Source organism: Lichenostomus cassidix, chromosome 18, assembly GCF_008360975.1.
Source record: "Lichenostomus cassidix isolate B80296 chromosome 18, HeHo_3.0, whole genome shotgun sequence".
NCBI lineage: Eukaryota > Metazoa > Chordata > Aves > Passeriformes > Meliphagidae > Lichenostomus > Lichenostomus cassidix.
This window is the reverse complement of record NC_139498.1, coordinates 528,426-543,870: the sequence shown is the minus strand read 5'-3', so window position 1 is coordinate 543,870 and position 15,445 is coordinate 528,426. Positions and strand designations below refer to the sequence as shown.

General features: G+C 41.4%; 1 protein-coding gene across 5 annotated transcripts in view; it reads left to right on the top strand.

Annotated features, from left to right (window-relative positions):
- The first annotated feature begins 2,998 nt into the window (after window positions 1-2,998).
- SMURF2 (SMAD specific E3 ubiquitin protein ligase 2) overlaps window positions 2,999-15,445 on the top strand; it is a 67,105-nt gene continuing 54,658 nt past the window's right edge. For 4 of the 5 annotated variants that reach the window (XR_014855528.1, XR_014855526.1, XR_014855527.1 and 1 more), the window contains exon 1: window positions 3,000-3,369. Coding sequence is in view for 2 of the 5 variants with exons in the window: in XM_085077270.1 (XP_084933396.1) it covers window positions 3,318-3,369 (52 nt within the window). In the remaining 3 variants the exon portion in view is untranslated. Of the gene's footprint in view, window positions 3,370-15,445 lie in introns of all 5 variants that reach the window. The other variant, XM_085077271.1, reaches the window with a different exon arrangement.

The following is a 15,445-nucleotide window of genomic DNA, read 5'->3' as shown; positions in this document are numbered from 1 at the left end:
ATGAAATTTTCTGTTCCTCATCCCTGAAACGCAGAACCACTTTATACATGACTGCAATAAAGTTTGATCCTTTGGTACAGAAGAACAGCAGGGAAGGTAACAGAAATCCTCATGGAGGACAGAATTCCATTCAGGAACCAGACAAAAAATGTGATGGATCTGCAATGAATTTAGGAAGTCTTTTAGCTACAGTAAGAAGTTATGATTGGCTTAGGGAAGGTTTAGAAGAAAAACCTGTGCCAAAGAGGCAGACCAGGAGAACAATGCCCTTTGCAAGAAAAGGTGATGATGAACCAGGAATGCTTTGAAAGGGAACAAGTTAATCAGGCAGTTCTACTCAGTAGAGAGGAACAATGAGTAAAAAATCCTCATTTCCCTACAGAACTGGGAGATGGGATGGGATAAAAACACCTGTGGGACACCCAAGGCACAGCCATAATGCCCCTGGTACAGAGAGGGGCATTATCCCATGTGTCACTGATGAATTTTGGATGTTTTAGTCAAAATGCTCAAGTAATGTTGGTTGTTTTAAAATAAATAAATAAAATCAAACATGGCACACATTAAAGAAAAGGCACAGCAGGAGCAGCCATCCTGCAGACAGTACATTTTGTATGGTGACCAAATGCACAGACTGTCAGTTAATGCTCTAACACTTGCAATATATCACAGTATTTTCATTGAAAGGTGAGCAGCATGTCCAAAAATCTTAGAAAAATTTATAGTTCAGCAAGTTGCTTTCTGAAAAGCCATATGAAACCAAGTATGCTTCATGACCTTTATAAACCACTTTTAATGAAAGCATTAAAATGTTCATATAACTACTGAACAATGAAATACTGTATTTAATCCCAGAGGGGTTTTATTAAAATATTGGCATTTCAATTAATGTCTGACACACTAGTTATCCATTAGAAAAAGATCATGTAGAAAGAATTCTATGTTTAATATCATATTAAATACATTCATCAGACTATATCAGAATTATTGCACGTTGGGTCCAAAGCACACTGCAAGACCCCAGAAATGAACAATCATCACATTAGGAAAAATCTAGAGTAATCTAGAAATATGTGGAAGTATGTGAAAAGTAGCTATATATTTTGTTTTTCTATTCAGTTTAGCAGTGGCCAGCCAGCTAATGTTGCAATATTTGCAAACCATCAGCCTTTTGCTTTATATACTTGGTTTGAGAAAAGGATAATGACCTGACTATGTGAATTTGTAACAGATTGGAACTTTAATAGTGTGACCTTCAATTACAAAAGCTGATTTTTCTTCTTTTTTTTTTTTTATTAGCAGGAATCAGGACACAGGAATGTCTTTAGGGTGTGTGTGAATTTACATAACCATTACAAAGTAACTTTTTAACTGTTTTGGCACAATATAAAGCCATAAAACCCATAGATATATTGTGCCCATGTTTTGCAGTAAATGAAGTTTAGACTTTAATTATTTCAAATTATCTTCTTTTTTTTTTTTTTTTTTAATAGTGGTGAAGCACTGAATTAAATGTTTTCTCTTGTGCTCTGTCTGTGCTGTGAAGGAGGTTGGTGTCTAACATTTGCTAGTTTTGTGTTAAACAGCTGATGGATTAGGCAACAGGCACAGCCCTGGCCAAGGAAGGTCCTGATCCCAGGACTCCTCTGCTCCCTGTTGAAGTGACACAGGAACATCAGTGCCACCACTGCAGGAAGCATTGGAAATTTTCCACCTGGAAGAACCTGGCACTTAAGACACTTCGGGAGGAAAGAGAAGTGAGTTTCCACATACAGTGAGGGAGAGGTCACATTTTATGGAAAGAAAGCTTTGAGAACCACATTCCACTTCCAAGGCCTTCAATGGAAAAAAATCAGTTCCATGCCCCAGGTTTGAATGAACAAGGTCGAAGCTCTGAGCTCTGTCAGGATGGGATCACTCCAGCCATGGTTCAGCTCAGCTCTGGGCAACTGCAGAGAAGGAACCTCCTGGGCTGTGCAGAAGCCACGTCATGAACTCCGTGAAGCACGGGTCATCTTCTCATCCCACACTGGGGTCCTGATCCATAGCTGGCTCCTCACCTCTGACCACCCACGTGCTAATACTTCACAGGTTAGCTCAGCAGCAAGAAGCCAGAGCAGTGACATGACCAAACGGGTGGAGAATAGTAAGGTTGTTAGTAAGAGTAGGTGTGTGGTGTATTAACTCAGACTTCCAAGGTAACCTTGACTGCAGCAACCTCTAGCTTTTCTGGGAGCTCTTCCCAGCCTCGATGCCCCTCTGGCCCTGCAGAAAGCTGCCATGACTTCGATGGAGCTCCCCTTAAGGGAAGTGTGTTGCATTGCTGGGAAAACTCCGGAAAGAGTAACTTTTCCTGCAGGGTGGGAGTTAAATTAGGCCACATGGCATGGATGCAAGGCATTTGTGGGGTTTTTAAATTATTATTCTGAGAATGGCAGTTCACAGAACCCGACTGCTGATTTCTACAGAGTGCAGATAAGAACTAAATTGGTCCAAAGTTTAGCAGTTTCCAGGGCTGGTCTGTCACACCCTGTCCATGGGGAATACTGCCCTGGATCAGAGGCTCTCCTGAGCGTGACCACATTGCAGCCTGTCTCCAAATTCTCCTGCCTGTCTTTTCCTATTTGTGCCCTTGATTTTCCCCTCCCAACTTCACACACACCTCCCCTGTCATCCTCTCCCCCTCCTCTTCACCTTGGCCATTCACTTGCCTTCTTCTCTACCCTCAGCTCTCCCAGGACAGGCAATTCCCCCCACCCTTCCCGATCCCAGCTCCCTCAGAACGCGGCCATTCCCCCCGGCCGCCGCCGCCACCTGACACCACTCCCCGCCTTAGGGAGCGGAGCCGAGCCGAGCCAGCCGAGCCGAGCCGAGCCAGCCGAGCCGAGCCGAGCCGAGCCGAGCCGAGCCAGCCGAGCCGAGCCGAGCCGAGCCGAGCCGAGCCAGCCGAGCCGAGCCGAGCCGGGGCGCGGGCAGGGCCTCCCCGGGGCAGGAGGGAGGGACGCAGGCAGAGGAGCCGAGCCCAGCCCAGCCCGCCGCTAGTTCGTCCGTCCGTCCGTCCGTGCGACTCCGTCCCGGCTTTGTTGTGCTCGGGCCCGGGGGCGGGGATCGGAGGGAAGCGGAGGGAAGCGGGGAAGCTCCGCTCCTCCTCCGCGGCCCCGGCCCCGCTCATGGCGACGCTGGGCACATCCGGGCCTCTCCTCCTTCTCCTCCTCCTCCTCCGGCGGCCGCCGCTGCCCTGAGCGCCCGGCCCGGCTCCATTCGCGCCTCCCCCGAGCCCTTGGCGGAGCAGCGGCGGAGGAGCCCCGGCCGGGGCCATGTCCAACCCGGGGGCCCGGCGGAACGGGCCCGTCAAGCTGCGGCTGACAGGTGAGGCCGGGCCGGGGCCGCGGGGCCGGGCGGGCGGGGGGCGGCAGCGGCTCCTCCGGGTGTCGTTGAGGTTGAACCTGGGGCCGAGCGGCCCCTCGGGCCTCGCAGGCTAGGCGAGGGCGAGCTTTCCTCCGCTCGGCTCCCCTCGGCCCCGGGCTCGGCGTGTCTGGGCTCCGCCGCCCGGCCGGTCCGGCCCCGCAGCCGCCTGGGCGAACTTCAGCCACCGCACCCCAACTTTGGTGTTTATTTTCCCTTCGCCTCCTCGGTGTAAACTCGAAAGAAACTGTCACACTATTTGCTTTGATCTCTTTGTTTGTTTATTGTTGTTTTGTTGGGTTTTTAAAGCGCTTTTCTCAGCTAAGACTGGAGAGGGTGCCCAGGGCAGTGGTCACAGCCGCAAGGCTGCAGAGCTCAGGGAGTCTTTGGACAACTCTCTCGGGGACAGAGAGGCATTTTGGGGCTCCTGTGCAGGGCCAGGAGCTGGACTCGATGGTCCGGATGGGTCCCTTCCACCTCAGCATATTCCATGATTCTGTGATTGTTCACAGGTCTTGGGTGAAGTGCCTTGTGCTGCCCTCCTCCAGAAGACCACTTGACCTCTGGTGTTTTAAAATACCATAAAAACGGGTCACCTGCATGCTGGGAAGGGAAACAGTCTGGTTTTAAATACTTAAAACTATGGCCTTTTCCATGTAAGAACCCAGGTAAATAGGTTTAGAGAAAAAAACACTGAAAGTTCTGCTAGAGCTTTCTTTAAAAAAAGACAGGACACTTTGTACTAGCTTTTTTTCTTCGAAGTATTGTAAGTCCTCCAGCACATAATTGATATTGTGTGTCCTGAAGTATCAGTACATGAAGGTAAGTGATTAGAAAAGAATAGCTTTACACTGTAAATACTCATCTCTACATGTAGTGGCTATAACCAGCTTGCAAAAGAAATGTTCTTAAAAATGTTAAAATAGTTATATTTACTCTAGGTGCATGACAAAATATCTCCAGTTTCATGCCTGATAGAGGTGTTTTCATACTGATTTTTCCAAGTATGTTATTTTCACAGGAAAAGTGAATTTTATCTGCTTATGTTTTACTTTGGAAATACTCGGACTAGATTTGTAATCTAGTTTTCATGGAGATTTGTGAGTGTCTCTGTATTAGACTTGGAAATAAAACTCTTGAAATGAGTGTAGCTGGGACTGCTGCATGGAACACTGCTGCCTTGTTTTTACAGCATGTTTTGTAGCTTTCTCCTCAGGTTATTGCTGTGTTGGTGCAGTGCTTAAATACTTTTTTTTCCCAGACCAGTGAGTGCCCAGACTTGCTTATCTTTGAAACATTCAAAATGGTCTTAATGTAGCCTTATTTTAAAGCATGGAAATACTGTCTAGGGAGTTGTCTTTCTCACCTCTGTATTTTGTGTTCAAATTTGTTTCATATTTTATTTTTATTGAGGATTAAGCATAGAATGAAATCGTGCTTGTGACATATCAGTGTACTGAGGGGAGTGTGATTGTGAGCAGACCAGGCTGTGGGTTACACACTGTGGTCAGTCCCCAAATGAAGCAGGTACGACCTTAAAGAATGGTTTTGGGGTTTTTTGTCATCTTGTATTTTAGGAAGGGAATGTGCAGAGCATGGGATGAAGACAAGGTCTAGCACAGTCTGGGAACAGTCCAGGTCTAGCAGCTCTTGCAGAACTGAGTACCAGTTCTGGTGTTGGAAGCCTATAGGAAACATTGGCCTTTTTCTCCCGTTGAACAGCTTGAGGTATTTTCTGCTTTAGCTAATTGTGAGTTGTTTCATGTAAGGTCATTTGTTGTAGGGAAGCTTTACATGTTTAAGGAAAACATTGAATTTTATTAATTCAGCTGACATGTTGTCAGTTCTTGCCTAGGAATAGTTTTAAGTGTTCTGTGTGGTTTTGATTACCCTTTTTGATTGGAAAAGCAGTTTGAGGGCTCTTGAGATCTAAAACTGTTTGGAATTAGAAGAATCTGTATATCCAGTGCTTTTAAGAGTTTATTCTCGAACTGACAAATGCTATTTAATCCTAATTTTCTTTGGCTCTGTGAAACTAGCAGTCTTCTGTTTTGGCTTAAATGTTTATAGGATTAATTCTGCAATCATTGTTCAATGCTTATCTTTTCTGTTCATTATCACTAAATTAGATGGTATAGATTAAAAATGGATTTCAAGAGCTGGATTCAATTAGCAGTTTTTCAGGACATAAACATTAAAGGTTTAGATGGAAAACATTGTTTTGACTGACTGGATAAATGACAGGGTAATGTTTGATGTGAGTCCAAGAAGTCATCTGGAGCTAGTGCCCAACTTCTTAGTCCATCTTGAGGAGCCAAATAAAATATTTAACCTAGGCCTCGTTTTGCAAAAAAGGTTGACTCTTTGTTGGGACCTTAAGAAAGTTCTGAGAAATGTTTGGCATACCTTTACACTAAGTGTTTAACAGTTTATTTAGATCTGGGTTCCATAACAGAGACAAACCACAGTGGTGGCATACTTCTAGTAAGTTTTTATTTAGTTTATGGTGCATCCGTGTTATACATTTAATATAAAAGGTTATTCTTTTGCTCCAAGGTTTAGCTGTTTGTTGCAAAATATAATTTGACTCTTTGGTGATACGTACGTTGATACATTTCACATAATCTTGGGCTAGAAAATCTCTGGATAATTGTTAAAATCCGAGTATTATGGCTTCTGATGATAATTCTAGCAGGAGGTATAAATCCTTGTTTCTGATTAAAATATAGGCAGTGCAATTTAAATTAGCTAAAGTTTAGAATTGCACTAATCTTCTGCACGATTTATCTTAGCAGCTTGTAATAATAATGTCCAAGGAAGTGTAAGGAAAGTTTCTTCAGCTCTCATATATTTACCACCATTTGATCTAGTCCTATCCTGAGTACATCCAAGTTCTACAAAAGCTGCAAGTGCAGTCATCCTCTTCCATTCTTAGTGTGATTTTTCTCAGTGTTGTGTTGAATTTGTGGATTTGTAAATACACTACACTGTTGGACAGAACGTGCTATGATTTCTTCCACCCCTGTGTTGTACTGTTTTGATCTTACATTCTTCAGAAAACTGAGAAATGACCATTGCTCTCAATAAACATTTTATGTCCTAATTTGTGAATTATCTAATGTTGAAATAGCTACATTTGACTGCTTTCACTTAGGAGATCAGTGACAGCTCCCTGAAGCCCATAAGACTGTTTCTCTCAAGGAGATACTTTCTAAAATCAACTTGGAGTCTGCAAAACTATGTGAGCATTAGAATATATTGAGTAAAGATTTAGTGCAGAAGTTTATTTAGTTCATGTGTTGCAGGTAGTGTTGGTGTCATAATTGTTGAGTAAAGATACTTCCATAGCCACAAAGCATAGTTACACTGGGCTGGAAAAAGTGGTAATAAATATCCCACGGATAAAACTGGAATGAGCTGGAAGAGTTTTGCTGGTGCAGAATCAGATGTAGGCCTGAGGAGTTGTTGGATTTGTTTTTCCTCCTTAATGCTTCCAGCTTTCCTGCAGGGTTTGCTGACTAGGGAAATAAAAGCACTGCGTGTTATGTTGTGGAAAATGGATCAGCATCTCATGTGCTGTTCCTCTCTCTCTTCTCTCACTGCTTTACTGTCTATTCAGCCCTCACAGTCAAAGGTGGGGCTGTACTGTAAAGTTATAGTGTTGAAGGAAAAATGTGCTACTGTTTTGTCAGACCATAGAAATTCTTGTTGGGATGCTAATCATATTTCTCAAAGAAACAGGTATATTAGTTAGGAAAAGAGTATTCCTGAGCCTTGCAAAACAATATGGAATCTTCAAACCTGTTTCTTGCAGTGGATAAATTTAAGTGTTAAATTAATGCAGTTGAAGACAGTGATTAACTTGCATCCTAAGTTTTCTATCAGTGGTGGTGGAAACAGGACTGAAGTTTATGGATAGCAGAGTCTGACTGTGGGAACATCATATTGATTGATTGATTGATTGATTGAGTAGCTCCCTATATTTCTACATAGCAAGGCAGTGGTTTTAGAGTTGACTGAAACAGTAGTGCCATTTTAGGTCAGTTTAAAATCGGAGTGCTGTTTCTTTTCTGTCTTTGTAGTCCCTGGCTTCACTTTCTGGGCCCTCCCTTGTGTTGACTCCAGCAACTGTGTAGCTATGGGATGAGCTGAAAGCTAATCCTACCATGAAAAAAGTGGTTTTTTGTATTGAAGGAGAGGGATGCAGAGAAGAAGCTGGAAAGAGGGCAGGACTGCCTCTCTTACTAGCAGCCTGTACTTAGATAGGCTTTGGCCAACAATAAAACAATGGGGTTCCTTCATGTAAGGTGTATTTTACTTAAGTACTAGTTTTTGTAAGCCATGTGTCATTAAGATATCTGAATCAATAAATTACATAGTAGGTGGATTAAACTGATGCAGTTGTAACAAAGTCAATAGACGTGTCTAATCAGATGTACAGGGATTGATGGCTGCTTGGCCCTCAATATTTTCATCAAAGTATGAAGTGTGTGTGTAAATATATGCTTTTTCATATACACAGTATACAGTTTTAGATATTTATATACATATAAATCAGTTGTGGATCATACAGATGCCAAAGAATTGTAATAAACAACTGAGCAGCTGTATGGAGCAGTTTCAGCTGTTTGTTTCTATGAGTTCAGCTTGTATGACAAAGTTTTATTCATCTGGTTATAAAATTAGGTGTCTGTGTTCAAGGGTACATAATGGGGTATCATGGCAAGCAAAACAAAGATCAGAAAGGATTTGGGGGAGGAAATTGTAGGAGGAAAACGGTTATATGGGGGTTTCAATTAAAAGATTGAAATTCAGTTCGAAAAAACCCACTATTCACCTTTGGCTGTACAATCAGGAGAGCATCACATAGAAGCTGGTAGAGGATTTACATGTGTAGGTAACATATGGGGCATATGTGGGAGACATATGGGAAATCTGCAGGCAGTCCTAATGGTAATTTAAAAAAAAATTAAAGCTATTGCGGGGGAAAAAAAGAAGTCCTGGGGATGGAAAATTAGCAAGTAATGTTTAGAATTGCACTTTTCAGTTAAGTTTAAAAAGTTTACACTGTCCTGTAATGCGTGTCTGCATAGCTGAACAAAGCTGAGGAACTCATCTAGTGGTGACAAATTATATTGTTTTCTTTGTTAATCACACTGAAAAATCTGATCAGGCCCCAGATGAAAACGTTTTGTCTTTGTGTCCATAAGGTGAATGAGTAGATCCCTGAAAGAAGACAGCTTTTAGTGTTTTGTTCTGGTTTGTCTCATGGCCTTTGGAGTGCTTCCTTGCCTTGCCATCGTACTTAGAATGACATCTCACCACCGGGCCAGAATTTCCTTGCAGTGTTTAAAAAGGGTGGATGATTTCTTTGGGTGTCTTCACTGCTCTCCTCACAACAGTGACGTGAGCTGCCTCCTGACTTGGCTGAGTGGCACAAGTACATTACTGCACAGGCTGTCATGTGCTTGCTTACATGTGTATCATGTAAATGCTCATCACACGTGCAGGGCTGAGATCATTGCAGTGACTCCTGAGAGGTGGGAAGAATTCGCCTCAGTGATGTCAGTGCATGTGAAAGTAGCTGCAGTGTGTGTCTGCTGTTAGCAAAGCATGTTCCTGTTGGGGAAGAGGAGAAAAATCTTGAGGGACGTTTGTCAGTAATATATTCAAGGAAGCAAATTGTTGACTTTTTCTTGTTACTTAATCTGTAAGTACTTCCAATGAAAGCATCGATAAGATTGCTTTTGTAACTTTAAAGAAATCTTCGTCTGTTGATAACAAAGCTCAGGACAAAACTGACTGAGCACTATCATGTGAGTTTAAGGGGGAGAGCGATACAGGATGGAGAACAGACATGCTCAAGATCATAGAAAGGATAAACCGAGTAGAGCTGGGATTTAGATCCACTATCTTTTGACTTTCTGCCCATGAACATTGTTTCTTTTGAGTTTAAATCCAGAGAAAAGATGGCTCTGTTTTGGGCCTTCTGAGACTATGCAGTTTGGGTGATTTGGGTTCAATTATCTCTCATATCCCAGATTTGTGTTGCACTATTAGATGTGTTTTAGCATGCTGCTGACTCTTGGGAATTGCTTTTTTTTCTGATTTAAAATACTTTTTTTTTGCTGTTGCTCAGGTAGATCAGACCAGCAGGGCTGATACCCCCAGCAGTGAGTAACGTATTGCTTTTGATGAAGTGTTACTCATATTTTCAAAATTATGAAAGAAAAAGTAGCAGTATGTGAGTTTCTGTGGCTGTATGCTATTGGTTATTTTCTGGAATGAGTCTCGGCCAGTGAGTATTTAACCCAATTTACAAGGCTTGTTTTCGTGGAGGAAGGGAGAGTCACTCCACGGCTGTGGGATTGTCAGTGTAACACTTTCAATGCGTCCTTTCTGTAACCAATTCATTTGAGTTGTTTGAAATATGCAGAGAATGTACAGGCTGTGTAATTTACAGGTGACAGTAAAACTGTGTACCCAGATTCTGCCATTGATGCTTCAGTCAGTGTGTGTGATGCCATCTTGCCACAAACACTGCAGTGACAATGCTGGAGTAAAGCTTTCCAAGCCCCAGCACTGATTTTTGGGATGCACATGTCCTTCTGCTCCATCCTGTGCTGTCAGAAGGGGTGGGCTGAGGAATATATCCACATTAAAAATCCAACTCTTCTTGTCATCCCCCTTTTTTCTCCTTTGCTGGGTATAGAGGAGGACTGTGGTGGGTTGATGTGTAAATGAGTGGTGGCTTCAGACAGGTTCACAGAGCAGCAGGCTCTTGGTGGCATTTTCATTCTGCCTTGACCCAGATTTTAACATTACTGATGGAGTTAAATGGAGTAATAACTAATTATATCTGTCATGATGCTTCTTTTTAACATGCTTAACCATTTGATTTGGGGTTTATATATAGATGCATACATAAATTCAATTATAGATGCAGTTGTGCTTGTATTTAATTGGAGGTGGAATCTGTGTTGGTAATACTTAGAGGCATTTTCTGAAAACTTGGGTCAACTTGGAGATTTCTGCCTAAGACAGGTAAAGACTAGGCTGTGCATTTCTAAAATTATTTATGGCACAGTTCCTGCATTGTGCATATTGTAGGACATGAGGAAAGTGGATGGAGTGTACTTAGTAATTTGCTGTTTCATTTTAGTCAAGGGCAATCTAGTGAATGCAGGCATTTTTTGTGCAGAAAATGTAGAATGTACTAAAATTAATTTTATTATTGGTGAGGGAGGAAAGACGTTAGAGTACTTATGGACATGGCTGGTTAAAAAAAATCCTTAAGCATGCAAAGGAACTAAATGTGTCTGAATAAGAATTACATTCATGCTTAACTGCCTGAGATTAGAAATTCATGGCATTAATTGTACCAAGCATTTAGGCATCCTTATGACAAATAGTTCTTCAATTTTACTTTTAACAGAAAATGCTCATCTTGTTCTAAAATTATTTATTTATAATATGTATAAATATTTATTTTCGGAGAAGTTCATCCCATTATTTTCCCTGGTGGATTTATTGAAATGGTTTATAGCTCTGTATAGAAGAATGTAAGCAGGACTGAATGAGTAATAGCATGTAATGAATAAGCATTGTGCTTAGGTGTAGTAATATTAAGGTGTCCTCTTTTTTGTTTAGCAGCAAAATAAGTACTTCTGTCTTAATTTATAAAAGGTGGCATCAGGTGTGATATAAGAAACTTTGTAGGATGGAGCTGGTGTAGGTGGTGTTGTTCCTCTGCTTGGGTTAAAATGTAAAGAAATGTGCATGTCATGTTGCTGAGTACAGCACTGACCCAGGCTGGAATGATCCAGGGATTGCACGGTCAGTGTGGAATCTGAAGATACTGAGCATGTCTCTTCATCGTGATAATATAAATACATGTATTTTAAAGGACACAAAATACCCATTGCTCAGTACTCCATGTAAATATACCTGAAGGACCTTATCCTCACATCTTCTGGAGAGCACTTGCTTAGTAGTACCAATTGTGAAATTAAAAATGACTGGCTTCTTTAAGCTTGAATGCACAGTATATGACACATAAATCGACCAAACTTTAAGGAAGGGCATAATGCATGATAAAGCAGAAATTTTCTAGGGCTTGTATTTAGAGGATTGCAGTAGAAAGTTCAAAAGTGTTTCATATTGTTCTTGCAGAAGGTTCTTGTTAATTGAAGCTTGTTTTTGTGCCATCGCTCATAATTTCAAGTGGGTTGTTTATGTGGCATTTCTAAATTAGCATTTCCAACTTGCAATTCTGAATGCTTGGTGGAGCACAAAGTGTTGGTGGACAGAGTCTTTAAAGGTGTATATATCACACACTGTTAAATAAACTCTTGGTCAAGGATAGATGTTTGGAATGGGGAAGAGCTGCTCTTTTCCTTTTTTCAAGTTTATTAGTGCTGCTGCACGGGGGAAGTGCCCCTGGTTTCCTACAGAAGCAAATGCTGTCTGTAAATTCCAGGTGCCATGCAATAATTACAGTTTGCCCTAAATAGCTGGATATCAGCTTTTTGTTTAAAAGTCAAAGTGTGTAAATCTTTGTGATTGTACTAATATGAGGGGAGCAAGATTTATCCTGAAATTGTGCTGTCATGTACACATGTACACCGTGGCCCTTTTGTGAACATCTGTCATATTTGGGATTTCTACTTAAGAACTGATTCGAAAGATGATTTAAAATGTTGGCTTCTGCTTTCTTCAGCAGCAGGAAAAGAGAAGGCCTTTAAGGAAAACATGACTTAGAGTAATTTTCAGTAGTATGTGCATCATGCCTGGCTTGTCATAAAATATTTGTGTAGTCTTCTTTCCCTTCCTTGAGCAGTTCCCACAGTTCACACTGTTCTCTCAGTAGCTCTTTGGGGTGGTTAAAGGAGATTAAAAGTTCTGTAGTCCATCTACAAGCATAGACAGTAAAGTTCTTGGTTCCCCTCCCAAACAGCAAGTGGTGATTCTGCCTGGGGGGAGGTCCTATATATATTATATTTTTTTTTTTTGTCTGTGTCTCACTTGCTTCTGTGGCCAGAGGATCGGGAAGAAATTTCTGTTCATTTGTGAATGTGGCATTGTGAATACGTGCCTCGGATTTCCTCATTACAATATTTATCATTTTTCCTGAAAGTTGCTTTCCTCTGGTGAATTGTTCATCCTGTAGAATCAGTCAGCTATTTCCTGTGTATCAGCATAATGTAACTTCATCTACACTGAGCAGGACTTTGGATCCATTCAAATGCTTTATATTTTTCATAGCTTTATAGAGATTTAGCAGCCTCACTCTCCACATTTCAGGAGTTCTTTGCAGTGTGTTCCACGCCTGCAAATGCACTTGTTGTGCTCCCACCCTGTGTCACTGCAGTGGAGTGGCAGTAAATGCACAGGAAAATTGTCCCTGGTCACCCTGACCCTTGGAATATTCCTTTGTCCCTTCAGCACTGTGGGGAGTGGGAATGCTGGTCCTGCACTTGCTTCTACTTGTGTCATTTGAACATGGAACTGCTTTGTCTGTCTGAACATCTTGGCCTTTTACTTGCCATCAGTGGAATTTATAATTATAGTTGAAGTGGGAATACTGAGCTGGAGCTAATAATGCCAACTCCAGTTAGTGCTTCCCATTATAAGATGTTGCTCAGTGCCGTTAACAGCTGCCTAACGTGGACACTTTTCATGCTGAGGAGCTAAAGCAGACCGAATTTATTTTGGGAAGATTCTGCTAAATTTCAACCAGTTTCAAGAAGGATTAAAAATACATTGCACATCTCTTAGAAATCCTTTGTTCTTGTGAATCCTTTATTGTTGGGCAGAGGTACTGTCAGGCAGGGACACAGCAATAGGCAGGTGTGGCTGTATCAGCCAGGTTGGTGCAGGCTTAGTGAGGAGACAGCAGGAGCTGAGCTCTGCCTCTTCATGCTGAACTCAGCCTGCTCCTGGGCTGAAGAGAGGCACTTGTGGGATGCACAAGCGGGATGAGGGTGGAGGAGAAGGGAGTGACCTGGAACAAGGAGCTGTCCGGGGCAAATGGGCGGATGGATGATGGAGAGTGATTTTTGGCAGGATGAGGCACTGGGGCTCTGTTGGTGCTGCAGCACTGAACATGACCCAGAGTCCCAGAGGCAGCCCCAGAGTCTCCTGCTCCAGACCTTCAACACTTGGCTTTGTAGCCAGGGAATGCTGTTGCTGCACGTGCAGTGCTGTGTTGGTGATCTGAGTGTTCTGTTGGGAAGAAGGGGTCATCTAGAGCAGAGGGGTTTATAAGAACTCAAGATGCATAACATTCAAAGAATGTAAGTGGTTACAGTTGGAAAGAGGCCAGAAGTTTAAAAACAAACAGGAAAAAACACCCACCCCAAAATTTCTCCCATCTGTTCCTTTGCTCCACATGTTCATCACCTTGATCCTGTATAGAAGAAACAGGGAATTAAGGGCTGGCTTCTAATGGCCACGATTCAGAACATAATTCTAAAAAGGCTTGCAGATAAGATCAGAGTTACTCCTTATGTGTAGAACAAAAGGAATTCTTCAGCTTTTAGCAAACCTGAGAAGCTTTTTAAAAAGACCTTTGATTCTAAGAATATCTTGTTCACTTCATTAATGCTAATATTTTCTTCCTTTAAAAGTGTCAGAAAACTTGCTGTTAATTATAATTGAATTATGTAGTTTTTAAGTTTCCTTGGCTAATTTACGTGCCATGTTTTCATAAAGGTTTTGGAGTTACAATTAATGTTTTTTTCAGAGAAGTGTTGTCTGCTGTTTATGAGTTCATTACATGAAAAATTTGAGTTTTTTTAGGTAGAGTCAATGTTAATATGTTAAATATCAAGTGGACAGAGAAAGCTATGAGCTATGGCAGTCATCATTTGTGCATTGTGATGGATCTTGCATGCTTTGTGAATATTTCTCTATAGAAGAAGGGAATCCTGTAATTTTAAGTTTGTCCCCACTGGACTTGGCACCAGAGCATCTTTCAGTCTCAGGGGCTTGATTTAATACAGTGTGCTCTGTTTGCACTGAGTTGCCAGTGTTGTGAAACACTTTGATCTCCACTCTCTCTGTATATTAAACACATGCAAAGGAGCCTGCAGAAGAGTTTGACCAGTGTATCTCCAGCAGGGGACAGGCAGATGTGCAGTTTGAAGTTTCATTTAGTGGTCTTAGTGGTCTGTGTAGACAGAGAGGGGAAGTTATGGGTGCATTCAGATGGATGATTTTTTTTTTTTTTTTTTTTAGTAAACTAAAAATGAATGAACTGATACAACGTGAAACTGCAAGTTTTCATTTTAAGTAAACTTAATATTGTCTAACTATGAAAAAAATGAGGTTTTCAGACTGTTTTCGTATTTTAAAGTTACTTGTTGATGCATAGCAGTTGTTCTCTTTTCCCCCAATGTTTGAGAGGCTGAAACAGTCTGCTTCTATGTGACTTCTTTTCCAAAAAGCTGCTCATTTGCATGCCTTCTTGAGCTTTAGGCAATTATAAAGTTATTAAATGCTTGGTTTTGTTCAGCTGATTCTTTTTGTCATGATTTAAGGTCAGTGATAGCCTTGTCTGCTTCCCGGGGGGATGTTCAGCATATGTTTGGTTTTCAGGTATGCACTACATGTATCACTTTGTGCTGAAATAAACACCAATTTATCAGCTTAATAGAAGAATAGCTGAGAGTTTAGGAGGTGAGGTATGTCTTTGTTGTTCTAAGACTATTAAATCCCTAAAAAATAGAATGCTATTTCTGTCAGATATGTCGTTAAGTACATTTTATAAAATTACCTTTTTCCAGCAAGATGTTTTGTTATTTGCACGCATATGCACATTTGGTTTATTTTTATTTTAAGGGCATGCTTTCTTCATTGTATTTGGCTAGGGTTTTTTTACTTTTTAATTGAAGTATTTACAATATAGTTGTTTTTGTTATAATGAACCATTTTATTGTTTCAGAAGTGAATGAATCATATATTCTGGGTTATTTTTTCCTGGCAAATATTTTTCTTTAATGGTTACTCAGGGCTAGCTTAAGTTGTATGGATGAATAAT